Below are 17,415 nucleotides of genomic sequence, written 5' to 3'. Positions count from 1 at the left end.
GACATGGGTGGATCCCCCGAAGTAACACCAAGTAACACCGGCCTGCCAGGTGGTAGGAGGCTCGGTACTCAAGGACGAGGGTTCGAAATAGGGTAGGCCGCACCCTAGCAGGCACACTGTACTCTGAACTTGGAGAACCACTCCGTCGCTTCAACCGAGACTGAAGTCCGCGGCGGCGGTATCGAAGCACGGCTTAGAACCAAAAGTCCGCGCAGCGGCGCACATCTAGGGGCCGTCGGTGCACTGTGGCTCTGCGGCGGTTAAAACAAAAGGCGCAACCCGAGTCCTGTCTATCTTGCTTTAAATTTTCCCTCCCCTCCCCTCCTCCCCCCCCCCCCCCAAAGAAAAAAAACAAAAAACGGAGTTCTGGATTCGCCTTTGGGTCAACCGGTAGCCCAGCACAATCCGTGAACGTTCCAGCTCTTCGCCATGACACGGTGTTGCAGAAAGCAGGGAAGCACGGACCACCAAATCAAATGAACTGGTATCGTAAATATTGACTTGTGATTGCGCCTTTGTAGATCATCTTATTCGTTTTCCTGGAGAGACGCAACCGACGGGCGTAACAAAATCGTTTCTGTATTCCACATACCTCGCAAAAGCACTTACCCAGTCACCTTGCGAAAAGCTTGAAACACGAAGTCCGCGCCGCCCTGACTTACCAGTCTTTTACCTGCTTTAGAGCAGTTTGTACCTGCTAGTAGGCATGTCTACTGAAACTGCAACTTGAAACTAGGGGCAATGCCAGAGAGAAAAAAGACAAAGTTGGGAAAGCATGCTCGCTCTCTCCAATTTCTGAACTCTCAAGTGATTGTACCATAATAAATTCCCCATCACCTTTCCAAAATAAAGAAAAAACGCTATGTTCACTACGTAAAAAATGATCTCAGTTCATGCATCCGCAGGCAGGAGGAAACGTTGCCCCAATTTATTCACACCACATGACGAGCGCAACAAACTCACACGAGATTTACAAGAAAATATCGGTGGCGACTTAAGTTTCCCTAAAATTCTGTATGACCGGTCGTTTGCAGGACCGAATCATCTACTCAGGCGGTGTGCGTCGCTGTGCAAACGCCAACAGCACGAAGCAGAAAAACGGCAGGTCTTGGACAACAATCCGGAGTCCATTGTTCAATTAAAACGACGTAATTTTGTTGAAAACGCCCGCAGCTTTTTACTCACGGTATGCGTCGAGAATCTTGCACATTTTGAAACGGAACGAAGGAAGATTTACTTTTAAAAGCGCTCACTGCGTCCTCCCGGACCAGCTGGACCGGATCAGCTGACGACGACGGGACTGAAACCGCTGAATTTCAACCCCACAATAACCAATTTGCGCTTCGTGTTAGTATGGGCTTCTACCTCCAAGCACCGCACCACACACCACGAACGTTTCAACTCTTTGGCGCCCATCGCCGTGTTGCACCGGTTGCGCCAAACCTATCTCTATGCACCAAACAGAACGAGATCGCCGAAGTCAACGGAGCGCTGTCGTGAACCTTGGCTTGTGGCTGCGCACTCGTGGACCCTCTTACTCCCTTCGCTTTCAAAGCACACACGACGAGTACGAATGATACTTTCCGTCTTCCGGGACCATCACAGGGGCACTTCTCCGGTCACGTCTTCGCTACATGTGCTCGAAAACCGCGTCAAACGTGGTCCAACCGAAGCTGCCGAAGCAATACCGGCGCCATGTTGAACGTGCGTTGTTGCTAGATTCTCTCCGACCAAACAAAAACAACGAAAGCAAACCGGCTCTAGCTTCCAGCGTACATCGGCGTTGCGCCGTGGCCAGATTTTCTCTGTCAGCTCTAACTTAAAGATGACCTAGAGATGCAGCAACACTGGTATCAAGTTTTAACATGGCGGCCCCCACGGAGCGCCGTAAATTCTGAGGAGGGTGCGTTGGAAGCGGCGGCACCTTCCCCCCCCTGCGGGAGCCCGTCGGTGTCGCCACCGGCGGCCATTGCTTGACACCAGGCAATACACGCAAGTCTATGGGAAAAGTGCACAAAAGTAAGCATATTGAAGCATGTACGCTGTGCTCGGAGGCGAGTATTTCATGGTGCGCTGCGATTCTTATGTCGGGTGTTTGGAGATCGAATCGGTATTTGTCAAACGTCCGGTCGCCGAATAAAAAAAATCAAACGTACCGGAGCACCTACGGCTGAGCTAGCGAGCTTGCTCTCGTAGTGGAGTAAACAAAGGAACTTTCCGTCAATAAGACCGTCCTTAGGGAAGTCCAGAAGTTGATGAATGACAAAGAAGTTCCATCTCGACAGCGGCTTTCCGGGAGTGAGCGATTTCCGCGTAGCAAACCATCCGAGCTTTTCGTCTGCTAAACCCGACTCAACAAAACCGCCACCTACTCCGCGGTAACTCTAGGTAACTCTCGCCTCATTGAGCTGCACTACAGCGGAGTCACTCTCGACCATAAAATATTTATTTATAAGAACTGCGAGGGGCTGTCAGTTTAATGTTTGTACGCAAGCTATTTGACGGGCTTATCGAAAAGCATTCAAAAAGTTCCAGTGCCGACAACAGCTTAGCAACAGGGTAAAACGTCCTTTTTTCTCGTTCTTCCTATAGAGCCCCAAGCATTGGCTGGCGTCAATCAATGGCCGCCGGTGGCGGCACTCGGCCCCAGCTGCCGAGGCCGCGATCCAGCCTACTACAATAGAGATCAGTGGCAGAAGCCATAGTTGATGCAATGGCCATGCGGCTTACCTACTTTCCTTCTCGTTTGCATTGGTTTGCGAGCGCTTATATTTTCATTTTGGTTTTAACTGGGATTAAAATAGCCGCGTAGCTCATACAAAAAACGTTTCCGAAAAAAAATCATTTTGTGTTTTTATATATTTTTTATTTTTTTTAACGCACGCTTTTCTTTCACAAGAGACGCTTGGCAATATTGTACGTCAAGCAAGTTGAGGCAGTTGGGGCCAGTCGTAGTTCGCAAGACGCTAATTTCTCCGATGTGAACTCGCCGTTTTCGCCTTGTGTCGTGCGCAGTTCTCGTGTTCCTGTGTTGGAGTGCATAGTTAAAGGGGCGGTGCAACGATTTTTTGATTAAAAGAATTTGCATCTCGTCATTTTTACGTTGTTTAGCGTGTCCCGGAGGATAGAGAAAACACCTCCTCCAAGGGGCGGTGCAATGATTTTAACACTGAACAAATGTGCAGCTTGTATTTTTTATATTGTTTACTTCGGCATAAGTAAGAGAAAAAGTGCCACCATACCCCAAAATACCTCTATTTCGCTGCGTAATCGCAAAATAAAAAAACGCCAATAGAACCTGTGGTATGACGTCATATCGGAGTGGTTTTTGTAAGTGACGGTGTTAGGCGATTGTAAGTTTGATTTAAGGTTAAGTTAAAAAAATCTTGTTGTTTAGGCATGCAGAAACGCTTCAAAATCCTAATATTACAGCTAAAAGATTTGTGGCGCCATCTACCGCCAGTCAACCAAACGTTCCGCCGCCGCTATCCGTCGACGCCCGAGGCGCCTACGGCGGCTACACGGGGTGTATCTCGAAACAAGCCATTCTTATTTGAACCCTTCTCGTTTGAACCCATTCGCAAAACGCCCCTCTCGTTTTAACCTTTCGCGTTTCGACCCTTTCTTATTTATACCCGTCTCATTTGAACCCATTCTCATTTGAACCCTTCTCGTCTGAACCCATTCGCAAAACGCCCTTGGCGTTTTAACCTTTCGCGTTTCGACCCTTTCTCATTTGAACCCGTTGTCATTTGAACACCGTAGTGAGGTATAGAAAGAAGGAAAAACAGTTGAGGATGAAGGTTGACGATGAAGCGAAGCGGCCCCATCTCTTGCATAGCACATGAAACAATTTTCCTTATGCCTGCGTGCCACCCCGAGTCTGTTGACGTAGCTACGTGGTCACATGGTGACGTGGTTTCAAAAGTGATAGCGCAGATTCGGCACTTCATTTCTCTTCTGTCGCTGTATGTCGTAACATGTCGTCATGTGGAACGGATGGATCATTGTGCTAGTCGTGTGTTATTGCTTGTAATGGCCAATTCGGGTGGTAATTTCCCCTGAAAAAAAGTTTTCTCATATCTTCGGCAAGGGCGTTCGCGTGGTCAAAGGCTGGCGGGTGCAAGCTTTTCGGGTTGCGCTTCTCAGGCGTGTACCGGCAATTTACCAGCAGAAGTTTTCCCGAGCTCCAAGAGGTCGGGCAGCTTGTCTGCCAGACTGTATCCGGTATCGTCACATCCGAATCGGGATAGGGAACCAAACGAAACAATGCTCGCTGAGGCGGAAAATAGCGGGTTCGAGTGGCAAACAAAGCCATCGAGACAGGCACCCTTTTGTTCTCTGAGACGAGATAGCAAAAACAACGAAGAGAAAGATAATTTATGTTTCAAAGAAAGTCAACATTTTTGGAAGAATTTACCCAGCCTGAGCAAGGTATGTTTGCTCTGAGACACGGGCTGCATCATACATCATTTTATTTTACAACTATGTAATAACAAGTTATTACACCGCTGAAAAAAAAAAGTATGCATAGTGATGAAGTTTGAAACTTGAACACGCATTACAATTTCAAGGAGGGTGGGTGCAATGAGAAGACTGAGGATTCCAAAAAAGGTACTAACAGTAAACAGAATATGGAAAGCGACGCTGGCAAGCCTCCGTGGCAACAGTTAATCGAAAATTCAAACGAAGTTTATTGAAATTTGACGCGCGTGCGGGCAGCATCACACTGATTTATACATCTGCCCCTTCATTGATTTTATATTTTAATAATCTGTCAGCTGTACGGACTGTGGTAATGCCAATATTTTGAAACGTTTTGTGAAGCCGCTTCTGTTTACACACATCTCAAAGAGTCGTAGTTTATGTTGTTGGCGTATGCAGCGTGCTCATGGTACCATAGAATGATCGAAGAAGAAGTTAACAGAGCTCATTTGCGACCCAGTCAACTAAAAACGCCAGTTCATTGTGCCTTGCATTCGGGTGGAGAGGGTCACGTGATGCGCCGCTGGCGCGTTTTTGGTGGCCGGTGCCACAGGCAAGAGCTCGAAGGCAATTAATTACCCGAATTCGCCATAAATACCGCAGAAAGATTGCGAGATCATCATGTTAGAGTAATCAAGGTTCGAAATGAGAGAGATTAAAATGAGAAACGTCTTTCTGACAATGGTCAGAACCAGAAAGTATGTTTTGAGGAAATTTGAAATGAGAAAGGTTAAAATGAGAAAAGTCGTTTTGAGAAGGGTCAAAACCCGAAAGTTTGTTTTGAGAACGGTTTAAATGAGAAAGGGAGAAATGCGAAAGTTGTTTTGCGCTGGGTTGAAATGAGAAGGTAAAAACGAGAAGGTAGAAATGCGAACGGGTTCAAATGAGAACCACCCGCTACACGAGCAGCCCGGACGTTTTGTCTTTTCCTCGCTCGACGGAGTGCATTGGTCGTGGTCCGTACTATCGTGGTATCGTTATTGTTCCTGGTGTCTCGACCTCGACTTCGACTGCCCGCCGCGTCGACTGCCCGCCGCACAAGTCCAACTGACTTACTATACGCAAGCATCTTGCGCTCGACGTCGCTCAGGCCGTCCGCCCATGCCGCCATGTTGGTCGGGAATAGACGGGAGAGCTGGGAGAGCGGCGAGCCGGCGAGCGCTGGGGAAACGGAAGCCAGAAGCACCCAGCCGGATGCCAACGCCACTCCTAATGACGTCACAGGCGAAGCTGGTGCCGCTTCATGTTGAGTTGAGGGGTGCCAAGATACCAATTTCTTTTATTTTTTTAATGAAAGCGGGGGCATACAGGAAAGAATAGTTTTCGGTCCTTCGTTTTATATGTGGCCGCGATCAATTCCCGCAATTAATTAGCCAAAGTCTGCAAATTGTTGCACCGCCCCTTTAAGAATGTCGCGATTCCGCTGCACAAACGCGAAGCAAAAGTCGAGCTTTTTCCCCCACCTGCAGCCCCAAGTGGCAGCCGTAGGAACTACGGCTAGAAGATTACGTGCCCTCGCTCGGCTCCAAGCTGCAGCATAACGCCCGCTAATGTCAGCAGAGAGAGGGAGAGGAAGCGTCGTCCGAGGGGGCACACGGGAACCTACACGGCACTCCGAATGACGTCACTAGGAGGGGGACCAGGTGTGACCCTGAAGGCTGGGAGTGAGTTGAGGGGTGCCCGAAATGCCAATATTCATCTTTTTTTTATGCAACAAAATGGACACGCAGGCGAAATCGGTTTTCTGTTCTTTACTTCAGAAGTGTCAGAGGGCAACTTCCAGAAATCTTTGACCGAAGTCCGGAAATCGTTGAACCCCCCTTTTAACGTTCGTGCGCTCGACGGGGCGAGTGTGTGCGGGGTGGAGTGGACTGCTCCAAGAATACTTCTAACGAGCCGGTGCCGCTGTCACTGGATTGGGTTTCGTCGTCCAAGAAGCTTTTCTCCGCCTCCTTTTACTTGACACTGAGAACCTCTTCACGGTTTGTGAGTGCTCGGTGATTGAATGATTCTGATTGAGTTGTCTTCGGTCGTGAAACTACACTGTCAGAACCGTTGATGTGCGCCATAAACGGTGTATATAGCTTTGGGACTAATGAAAAAAAAACTGTTTGGGCATTCTACGAGTCTTTCTGAATTTGCTTATATCTTCCCCAAAAAACGCGAGCATTCTGTAGTGTTTGAGGGGCTATACTGCATTAGGATATCTGCGCAGGAAGGCTTACGGTACGACGACGATGGCGTGGAGGGCAGCGGCGGCCCGCGGCCAAGCGGACACGCCGAAGGAAAAAGGACACGTCCAGCCCCGGCGAACGCTGCTACGCACTTCTTTATTCACGCGCACAAGGGCGATTAAAGGAAAAGGGGCACCCTGGTGGCGATTCATAAACTCAATTACAACATTTCTCCCTTCATAAAATAAAGCAAAAGGAGAGCAAAAAGAAACGAAATCTATCAGGCTACGAAAGGTATTTACAACATATCATTTTCTTCCTTCCGTAAAATAAAAAAAGAGAGAACATGAAGAACGAAATAAATCTGGGAACCAAAACTATCTACACATATCCTATCCCGCAACGTTTCATCATGAGCACACAGGGCACAAAAATTCATTCAGCACACACATAATCGCAGACATAGTCGTCGAGCCAAGCTGGTCATTGCTTGGGTCGCTGCGGTCGGGCTGGGGGACGTGATAAACTCGATAAACTCCAAGGTATTCAGTGATGGCCTCTCGAAGCGGACGGCGTTGCACCATTGCCAACTGGATGACGGACTTTAGGACTCTATTGAATCTTTCAACTTGCCCATTACCTTGAGGGTGATAAAGGGAAGATTTTACGTGTTTTATGCCATTTGTCTGTAGGAACTGGTTGAACTCATGGGATGTGAATTGTGGACCGTTATCTGTTGTTATCTCGAGAGGCAGGCCCTCTCGAGAAAAAATCGATTTCAAAAAGTCAACGACTGACTCTGTCGTGACGTTGTGGGACGAAGCCACTTCCGGCCACTTGCTGTGGTAGTCCACCAAAGTAATGAAGTAACGTTCTTTTGGTGGGGCTTGCTCAAACGGCCCAACGATGTCGATGGCAAGCTTGGTTCACGAACGGGAAGGAAACGCTACCGGCTGTAGGGGTGCCGGGGAAGCCTTAGCGGGCTTGTCGGTGGAGTGACAAACAGTGCAATGCTGGATTACGTTCTTGATGTTTTCTGCGATATGTGGCCACCAATAAAGTTCCTTTATAAAACTCGTCGTCCTCGATATTCCTTGATGGGTCTCATGGCCGACCTGGATAACCTTGTCGCGCAGACTCGGCGGCACGATGATCTTCTCCCCTTGGAAAAGGAGTCCGTCGACCACGGAAAGCTTATCTCTAAGAACGAAATATGACCTGAGTTCTGGAGATAGCTTGCCTTCCTCTGGCCATGATGATGAAGTATATTTCATGACTTCACGCAACGCAGGGTCTCGTGAAGTTGCCTCCTGGAAATCCTTCTCTGTGAGGAAAGCGCAGACGATGGAAACAATTTCTTCTCTAAAAGTCGTACCATCTTCAGTATCGTGAACTGGAAGGCGAGAAAGGGCATCAGCAACGACATTGTCGGCTCCTTTGCGGTACTCCATTACAAAGTTGTAATTGAAGAGCCTGGCATCCCAGCGGCTGATGCGCAATGGGCGAACGCCAGCTCCTTGCGTAGACATCAGGGTGACCAATGCTTAATGGTCGGTCCGGATGGTAAACTGTCGACCCCAGAGGTAGATGTGCCATTTCTCGCAGGCCCAGAGGATTGCGAGAGCCTCTTTCTCCCCAGTTGAGTATTTTCGCTCTGCTTCCGTGAGAGAACGGGAGGCGAAAGCAACAGTCCTCAGCTGGGATCCATGCTGTTGCTGTAGAACAGCTCCCAGCCCGTAGTTTGAGGCGTCCGTGAACACAACAACTGGGAGGCAAGGGTCGAACATAGTCAAAATGGGTGCCTGCTGAATGCAGGCCTTGATCTGCTGGAAACTGGTGTCGGCTTCGGACGACCAGACGAAAGTCACACCCTTGCGTAGAAGACGACGAAGGGGCTCCACAATGGTGGCACAGTGCTGGATAAACTTACTGTAATATTCGACAAGGCCCAAGAATGCCTTCAACTGAGACGGGTCACATGGCGCCGGAAAATTCAGAACGACGTCTATCTTTGACGGAAGGGGCGCTAAGCCTCCCGCCGACAGACGATGTCCGAGAAAAGTAAGCTCTTGGACACTAAAAACGGCCTTCTTATTGAGTTTCATCCCAGCTTGGGAAATTTTCTGGAGCACAGTATGCAGATTTTCATCGTGTTCTTGCTGAGACGAACCATACACAATGACGTCGTCCAAGTAAAACTGTACGCCCTTGCAGTCTTTGAGGATATTAGACATGATCTTCTGGAACGCTGCAGGCGCGGAAGCCAGGCCAAAACAAACTCGTGTGAAACGAAAAAGGCCTTCATGAGTGATGAACGCTGTAAGGTCACGGCTTTTAGGATCAAGCCGGACCTGATAGTATGCTGATGCGAGATCCAACTTGGAAAAATGGGATGCTCCACTTAAGGAGTTCAACAGCTCGTCAATGTGTGGGAGCGGAAAAGAGTCGACAACGATGGCCTTATTCGGCGCTCGGAGATCCACACACATACGGATGCCGCCCTCTTTCTTCTTAACAACCACGATGGGCGAAACCCACTCCGAAGCACTCACGCGCTCGATAACTCCCTGCTGCTCGAGCTTCAGGATCTCCGCCGTTACTACGTCACGCAGGGTGATCGGCAGTCGACGGAGCTTGGCTTGAACTGGCGGCACATTTCGACGGACGGTGATCGTATGGGTTTGGTTTTTTACCAGACCTAGACCAGGTGAAAAGAGATCTTCGAAATGTTCGAAGCCTGCAGGAAGCTTGGAAACGTCCCTCGACGTAGCTGTGCTTGGTGTCCTCGGTGGAAATACACCTGGCACAGATGGCTCATGTGGGATACTTGAAAAACGATTTAGAGGACTGGGCATGTTCAATGGATCTGAAGATACTTTCGAAGGTCTCTGAGACTCGTCTGAAGAACCTGATGGACTGGGACTCGTTGGCTGTGAAACACCAGCCGGTGTCCCATGTCCCGGGATGGTTGAACGGGAGCCACCTGTATGAACGATACGACACGTCAGAGACGCGCCCGAAAGGATAAGTTTCAGATCGCGCACGGCATCGGTGCCAAGGAGCGATCGGCCGTCACGAACAACATAAAAAAGAATAGTCGCCGACCAATCCTGAAATTTGACAAGTCCGTAAAAACAACCCAGAACGGGGATCTGCCCTCGCAGATAATGGACGAGGGTCCGTGGCGGTTTTCTTAACTGTAGTTCTTTAGAGGTCGTGAGCCGTGAAAACGTCGCTTCAGAGAGAATTGAGACTTCGGACCCAGTGTCAATCAGAAGGGACATGGGAAAATTGTTCACCTCCACGTCGACTACGAAGTTGAGGCTACGGTGACGGTCATGCTGCGAAGGACTTCCGGCCGGTCTGACGGTGTAGACAGTGGACAGGATCTCCTCGTCCTCGTCCTCCTCGGGGAAGGTCATGATGCCATGGATGGGGGCCCGCGCTCGGTTGCCTCCGTTTGGCGGAAGTCGGCGACCGGATCCTCGGCCGCGCCCAGCGGGAAAGGCCAGCTGGCGCCGATCGCAGGCGGATGGAGGTGAACGACTCCGACACACGTTGGCGAAGTGTCCGGCTTTGCCACATGAAAAACACGTAGCCCCCGACGCGGGGCATCGGTCCCGAGGGTGGGGTTGACGGCCACAAAAGTCGCATAATGGTGCACCGTAACGGAAAGCACGCGCTCCCGGAGGGGCGTCACGTGCTGGTCGTCGCTCGCAAACACAAGCCGATGGGCGCGGTTGGTGGTGCGGAGATAAATTGAAACCTTCAGCTCGGGATGAGGAGGCAACGAATTGCTGGCGCTCACCGTCTTGGACACGGCCTGATGACGGTGACGGTTGAGCGGCGTTGTCTTGCGTCCGCGGCGCGAAGACCCGCTCAACACAAGACTGTACTCGCAAGTTTAAATTTGTTGATAGCTGGCGGTACTGATCGCAATCGCGAGAGGACTGCTCGAACTGCTGAGGAAGGAGTACAGCACGTTCGAGGCTTGGTGGCTGAGCCCCCGCAGCCTCTCGGATTAAGCGATCTTCTACCTCTGATGATCGTAGTCCAGCCAGAAAAATCTTGGCGATGCGATCTTCTAAAGTCGCTCCGAAATTGCAAAAGGAGCCCAGGTGACGCAAAGCACCAAGGAATTCCAATACGCTTTCTCCTGGGACCTGAACCCGAGTTAAGAATTTCTTGCGTTCGAGAACTACGTTGGTAGTAAAGCCGAAGTGTCGATGTAATGACTGGAGCAGTACGTCGAATTCAGTAAGCTCGGCGCTAACGGCAGCTCCTGCTAGGTTGAAGGTGGACACGATCCGTTGACCCTCCTGGCCAAGCATTCCAATTAGCAGGGCCCGTTTCCGTCTCGGGGTGAATGCGTCGGCATCGATAGCATCTAAGTGGTTTAAAAAAATTAATTTCCACATCGCCCAGGGTAGCGCGGGGGCACCCGGCATTGGCATGAATGGCGGAGGAGCTGTGCTCGCGAACGCCGACATCTTGAAATCTGTCGAGATAGCTCGATCTCAGTTATCCCATCCTCGTCGCCAGAATGTAGTGTTTGAGGGGCTATACTGCATTAGTATATCTGCGCAGGAAGGCTTACGGTACGACGACGATGGCGTGGAGGGCAGCGGCGGCCCGCGGCCAAGCGGACACGCCGAAGGAAAAAGGACACGTCCAGCCCCGACGAACGCTGCTACGCACTTCTTTATTCACGCGCACAAGGGCGATTAAAGGAAAAGGGGCACCCTGGTGGCGATTGATTAACTCAATTACAACACATTCGTCAGTATACTACAAAAATTAAGATGCAAGCTGCACGCGGTATAAGTTTTTCATGCATCTTTGTAGCACAGCACGCGAAAGGATTGCAGCTGCCGTCGTACTCCCCGTCAATTACAGTCTTCGCTCGACGCGGGAGACGGCAAGGACGCACTCTCTCGCTGACGGCGACCGCATTCGTTCAAAATGCTGAACCGCATGTAATCGATTTAGCGAGCGACGAGACGAGCGACGGAGACAGCGAAGAGCGACGAAAATTTCTCACGGTCACCCGTCGCGTAGCTCGTTTTTTAATTTCCAGGAAACGTCGCTCATCACCTTGGCCGCTTGTTCCCTTCGCTTGCATACGGTTTGCCTCGTCGCGCAACTGACCTAGCGACTGTGAAGAACTGACGCGCTGATACACGACGGCAAGTTTGCGCACTCAAATGGTCAGTGTAAAAGAGTTCAGGGCAGTCAAGGAAGTTAGCGGAGAGGAAGTGGCCGAGTGGGCTAACGCGTCTCAGCTCGAAAGCTTGTGCGGGGAACCTCCTGAGTTCGATCGTCGCTCATCGCCCGCCCGTGAGTTACCGATTAGAGTGATTAAGTAAACGTGTGTTTGTGTTGACTGCATTGCGTCGATTGTGCGCTAAAAATGAGAGTGTGCATGTTCATATGTGTCTACTTGGAAATGTGGAAGAATTGAAATAAACTATAAATAATCGGCGTCCTTCTTTGAGTACGTTTAATTGGACGGTGACTTGCGCCACCATCATTTACTCATTTCCAGTTTCAATTTCTGTTGCGCCTGCACCTGGTAATAAGTGGCATAACCCCACACCTTTTTTTCTTCTACCGAAAATCACGTGACTAGTTGCGTTTCCTGTCTTCCGTCGGGAGGTAGCGAAAGTTACTAACTAGCCACAGGTTGTAAAATACATGGATTCTACTTTGAGGCTGTAAGAGTTACTATCTTCCTGACCTAGTAACAGTTAATAGATTGACCGTTACTACCTAAGGTTACTAAGTGCATAGTAGCATATGTGACAAGTGGTTACTAGCTCCTACCTAGTAAATACTACTAGCTTTTTGTTAAGAGTGCACTTGTGCTCTTTAGTTTTTTTTTTTTTTTCGATATTTAATACACCCTTCCTCGGAATTGCGTGCGCACGATTAGTTGCGTGTGTGTCGTTAATCCTAAAGCGACGTTTTTTGTTGTTTTTTTTGTGTGTGTGTGTGTACGGCTTCGATGTTTAAGTTTTTTCTGAAAAAGTGGTTATAGAAAAGTAATACTTTTTATTCAATATTGAATGTAATCTTACCATTTACATTTTCGCGCAAAGGCATTTATCCGAATTCTAGTTAGAACAGCGATGTTTACTGTAGTGTAGGTGCTGTCAAATAAATACAGCATCGCACGTGTTATAAATAAAACACTATAATTATGTTACATCGATGAAATTATAACTGAGTGATTACCTAATCAAGATAGACAACACTTCACTGAGCAGAATTATTCTGCAGAATCGTCCTTGATATGTAAGTGTGCCATCAATTAGAGTTTTCTGCAATCAATGATGCATGCACGAACGTTTTGTGTGGAAACTACCACATAGTTGTTTCAACTGCCGTCACACCTGTGTAAATATGATTTCTTTACTAAGGAACGAAAAATGCAGATTTACCAAAATATTACCGGAAATAGTCAGGATATATATATAGAAGAATATGACTTTCTCTAATGCTCTCTTTTACATTAGGAGTGCTACCGCCATGTTTGAGTTTTTTAAGCAAAAGTTAATAAATACGTGAAATTCCCTGACAGACGTTTTAAACAATTGTTACCTGAATAAATCTTAAAATGTAACACGCATATTGATGAATGTCAAGACGATATCCTTTAAGCTACCGCAAAAAAGAGGAAATATAAAACCAGAAACATTAAAGTGAACATGCAAAAAAAACGGTGCATAACAAACAAAAGTGGTTCTTGTCGTGGATGCTTCAATTATTAAAATAAATACATCTGTGGAAAGCCGTACGTACAAGGCAATGAGATAACATATTGTTTCGACGTTGCGAAGTACATACCAACAAATATACTTCGATGTCGTTTACAAGTGAAAAAATACTATCCCAAAATACAGTAGAAAACTTCGACACACACGTATGATGAACGTATATTGTTCTATACTTTTGCATGTATTTTTTCTTTCCAACGGTTATTATGTAAAAACTGGATCTGTCATGAAAAAAACAACAACAAGGCAACAAACATCTGCGGAATCTACGTTGTCAATTTACAGGCGAATGATGAAATGTAGAATAATAAACGCTAGCTATGCACAGTTATTTCTAAACCGCCACTAGCGGTGTCAGTAACGCACTAGCGGCTTCAGTATAGTACCCAATTTTTACAGCACAGCTATGCAAATGACTAAAGGTTTCACTGTTTTCTTTCTTCTCATCACAACACGTAAGCATTTGTATATTGTTTTGTCTAAATATGCTTTTACTCCACTGGCGCAAAAAAAAAATGATTAGAAAAATGCAAGTTTAGCGATGTCCTATCAGATTTTCGATGCAGGGTCCAATTAGTACTATAAAAAAAAAAAAAGAACTTTGTGAATCAGCTTCAAAGTGCAAGGCAATAATTGCTGATTGAAAATATGAATATAATATATAGCCTCTGCCGCTATTGCTGCAGTTTCTGTAATTTATGGTTTACATAAAAGGACAAGATACCAAGTTGCTCTTGTAGTGCGAATAATAGTAAGCATCCCAAATAAACGAATCCCTAAGGAGAGGAAGGACACTGACACAGCGCTGTGTATGTCCTATACTATATACAAAAACAGACCCAACTACAAACGTTGCTACGTTTGGATGGTTAGAGGTGATCACGAACACCAAAGTCTTGGCGTAATGCCCTGATTTTATGGGCAATATCATTTTCTATTTTAAGTTCACAAATAGTTGTAATAATGTTTCTCATATTATATGAAATCTAATTTTGGAAAACGTGCAGACACACAAAAAATATCTTACTCGGGCGTGAAACTGAAACAGAAAGTTATTGCGTCGGCGAGTTGGTGAAAGTCCGGATTATTAAGCAAGGAACTGAGATACGCAAAGATATTAAACACGAAGACTCTCTGTGGAACGCCGCGAAAGAACAGAACTAGTTATATAGGAGACGGAGCGTCTCTTGAATGCACGCAATCGAAAAAATATCAATTCTCACCATTCCAGAGTCGATAAGCCCAAAATATTATCGCAGATGTCATGACACTAAAGTAACGTAGCTGTTTGTGGCCCTAAACTCCCTGCTCGAGTAATGTACTACGTGACTGTAAAATAAACAGAAGGCCAACAAGCTAAGAAATGGCATGAAACCTTGTCATAATTTGGATTCCAAAAAATAAAAATGCTAAACTTCGGACGTGAATGAGGCATGTTTTCTAAATAATAAAAACGAATTATTTTTCTTAGTTTTGTCCATTTAGAACAGATATTCTTCCGGTTCATTCAATGTATATATATATATATATATATATAATCCTGGCACGTAGCCAGGATTTTGTTTCGGGGCGGGGGGGGGGGGGGGGGGGGGGGAAGGGCCTCCCATAGCAGGTGCTCTATAAGGGGGGGGGGGGGGGTAGGGCCTGGGCCCCGTGGCCGCCCCGCCCCCCTGACTACGTGCCTGATATATATATATATTTATATTGACTAAAAGATATATTCATTCGATGGTTTTAAAATGAACTTTTAGGAGGCAGCATATAATTTCAATGCATATCTATTCCGACCTTAACTTCAACTTTAACCCTTTCACTTCAAGTTGACTTCACGACTGGCTCTTTGGCAAAGAAGTTGTTTAAAAGGTGTGAGACAATCTGCAACCCATCACCGGTAAGCGAAAAAATGTCTGTGTGGCAAATTCGTGTTTATGTTACGAAGTGCCGAACTTGATATTTAATAAAGCCTATTCTTGTTATATAAAACAAAACAAAAAATACACGAATAATGCGTGTACGATGCGACTAGTATACTTTGTCTCACACCTATGACGGACCACAATCACAGTTACGGGCCGCTAATCGCGAGTCACTAAGAAGCCACGTGGTGCGACGCGACCAAGACGCTGAGTGCACGATAAAATGCGGAGCGCAAGTTAGTCTGCTTCTTGTATAGAGGGGTTGCGACGATGTCAGAACGCCGAGCTCTAAAATGGCTGATAAAAAAAAAGAGGGGTAGAGGCATTTAGCATTCAGGTCTACCCACTATCCTCTCAATCAAAGCCCATCAGAGCTCGGCGTCGTTCTGACGTCATCGCAACCTCTGCGCAAGAAGCAGACAGCTTGCTCTCCGCATAGACCCGGAGCGGGCAGCCCTTCACTGTCAGGCATAACGTGGACGCTGTCGCTGGGAACGCTGCCAACCGGCCGCAAAGGTGGTGTGGCACTCTCCCTGTCATTGTCGCACGCTCTCAAGTAGCAAAGTTCTTGTTTCCTAATTTTATAACTTTGGGAGAACGTACCTTTTCCAAATTCACATTGTGGCCTAGAGGACCAGATATAGCCAATATATGCCAATATTATTATCTTACGTTCCTCATACGAAGACTTTGGGGTGATTGGTGAACTATAATCTTCTCAATAAACAGGCAGCCGTCCGCACTGCCTTCTTTTTTATCTCTACATAAAATGTTTTTAAGCGACGCTCGTAATAAATAAAACGGCCAAAATGTATTGAGCTTGCGGCTGCAGCCAATTGTTTTCGTATCTAGAATAGTGAAAACTTTTACACAAAAATATGACAATCATATAAATATGTGCAGCTTAATGCTTTATGGGTTTCTTTATGATAAGTCGTGAATAAAGGGACTAACTTAGCTTAAATATATATTACCTTGATATATCTCTCTCTCTCTCTCTCTCTCTCTCTCTCTCTCTCTCTCTCTATATATATATATATATATATATATATATATATGTGAAATTTATAAAAACCACCCTTTGAGATACAAAAAAGGTTAAAGAGTCCTTTTCACTTTTCGTTCAGCACATTTTTTGAAGTGTGTGGAAATTCGGCCACGTGCAAAATTTAGACTACTGCTATCTATTGTGCACCGTTTTTATTCACCGTATTGCTAGATTTTATGTTGTGAATTCTGTATTTTCACAGGAAAACCCCGTCAGCCTTTGTACATACTTCTGTGGAATCCTTGCGTATGGAGTATATTATGAAGGAACGCCATGTTGGGTAGGTGTAAAAAGAAGGTTTACAAACTTTGTCAAAAGCATTATTTGCATTAACATCACAAATAGGAATACACATTTTCAGTACTGGCTCGGCATGGGAAGACTCATCAAGAAACAAGGAGAGTGCAACGGTGGGTTTTGCAGATCACCCTCTGCCACACCTGAGACATCTCCAGCAAAGAAACACTGCAGTCAACACTCTCATGATGGCTATTCTGAATTGACTACGGAGGCACAAGTCACCGATAACGTTACAGAAATGTTTAATACAACTACAACATCTACCGAAAGAACCGAGAAAAAAGAAAGTTTGCTACCTAGCGATGAAGCGTCACAATATGGAACATCAGGGGTGACAGCGGAAGACAAGAATAAAAGTAACGCGATTTCAGTATCACCGAACACAAATCGCCAAGACACAGAGACAACTCCAGGATCCAAGGTTGCAACAAAACGCAAGGTCGTAACATCTTACACTGTTTCCTCCAGCAAGAAGCAAGACAAAGGAATATGTTAGGGAAAGCAAAAATATAAAAAACGTCCTTACCAATGATTGTGTTTAATATACGTGGAATCTACTTTTCTGATTTAATTAGAAAAGTATCGCAAATGTTCTCACATTAAAATGACCAGTGTGAAATTCCTATATATAAATCACTTGAGTGTTGATTATAAAACAAACGTTTTTCGTAAGCATTTACATGAATCGTGATAATTCGGCGTCGCACTCCGATTAA

General features: G+C 46.6%; 1 protein-coding gene across 1 annotated transcript; it reads left to right on the top strand.

Annotated features, from left to right (window-relative positions):
* The first annotated feature begins 13,841 nt into the window (after positions 1-13,841).
* LOC115321113 lies at positions 13,842-17,195 on the top strand. The gene is made up of 4 exons (XM_042290614.1): positions 13,842-13,890; positions 15,256-15,326; positions 16,602-16,679; positions 16,761-17,195. The coding sequence occupies exons 1-4, from the start codon at positions 13,842-13,844 to the stop codon at positions 17,193-17,195; spliced, it is 633 nt and encodes a 210-aa protein (XP_042146548.1).
* Positions 17,196-17,415: the final 220 nt, after the last annotated feature.

This window comes from Ixodes scapularis, unplaced genomic scaffold (assembly GCF_016920785.2).
Source record: "Ixodes scapularis isolate PalLabHiFi unplaced genomic scaffold, ASM1692078v2 PGA_scaffold1__304_contigs__length_218370807, whole genome shotgun sequence".
In the NCBI taxonomy this organism is placed as follows: domain Eukaryota; kingdom Metazoa; phylum Arthropoda; class Arachnida; order Ixodida; family Ixodidae; genus Ixodes; species Ixodes scapularis.
Note: the sequence above shows the minus strand (reverse complement) of the source record. Positions and strands in the feature narration are given on the sequence as shown.

Excerpts from the sequence above, each read along its gene's own strand:
- LOC115321113 (XM_042290614.1), top strand. The coding sequence starts at position 13,842 with ATGCAAATGACTAAAGGTTTCACTGTTTTCTTTCTTCTCATCACAACA. Across the intron at positions 13,891-15,255 it reads CTTTCTTCTCATCACAACAC|TTGACTTCACGACTGGCTCT; the intron begins GTAAGCATTTGT and ends TTTCACTTCAAG. Across the intron at positions 15,327-16,601 it reads CAATCTGCAACCCATCACCG|GAAAACCCCGTCAGCCTTTG; the intron begins GTAAGCGAAAAA and ends GTATTTTCACAG.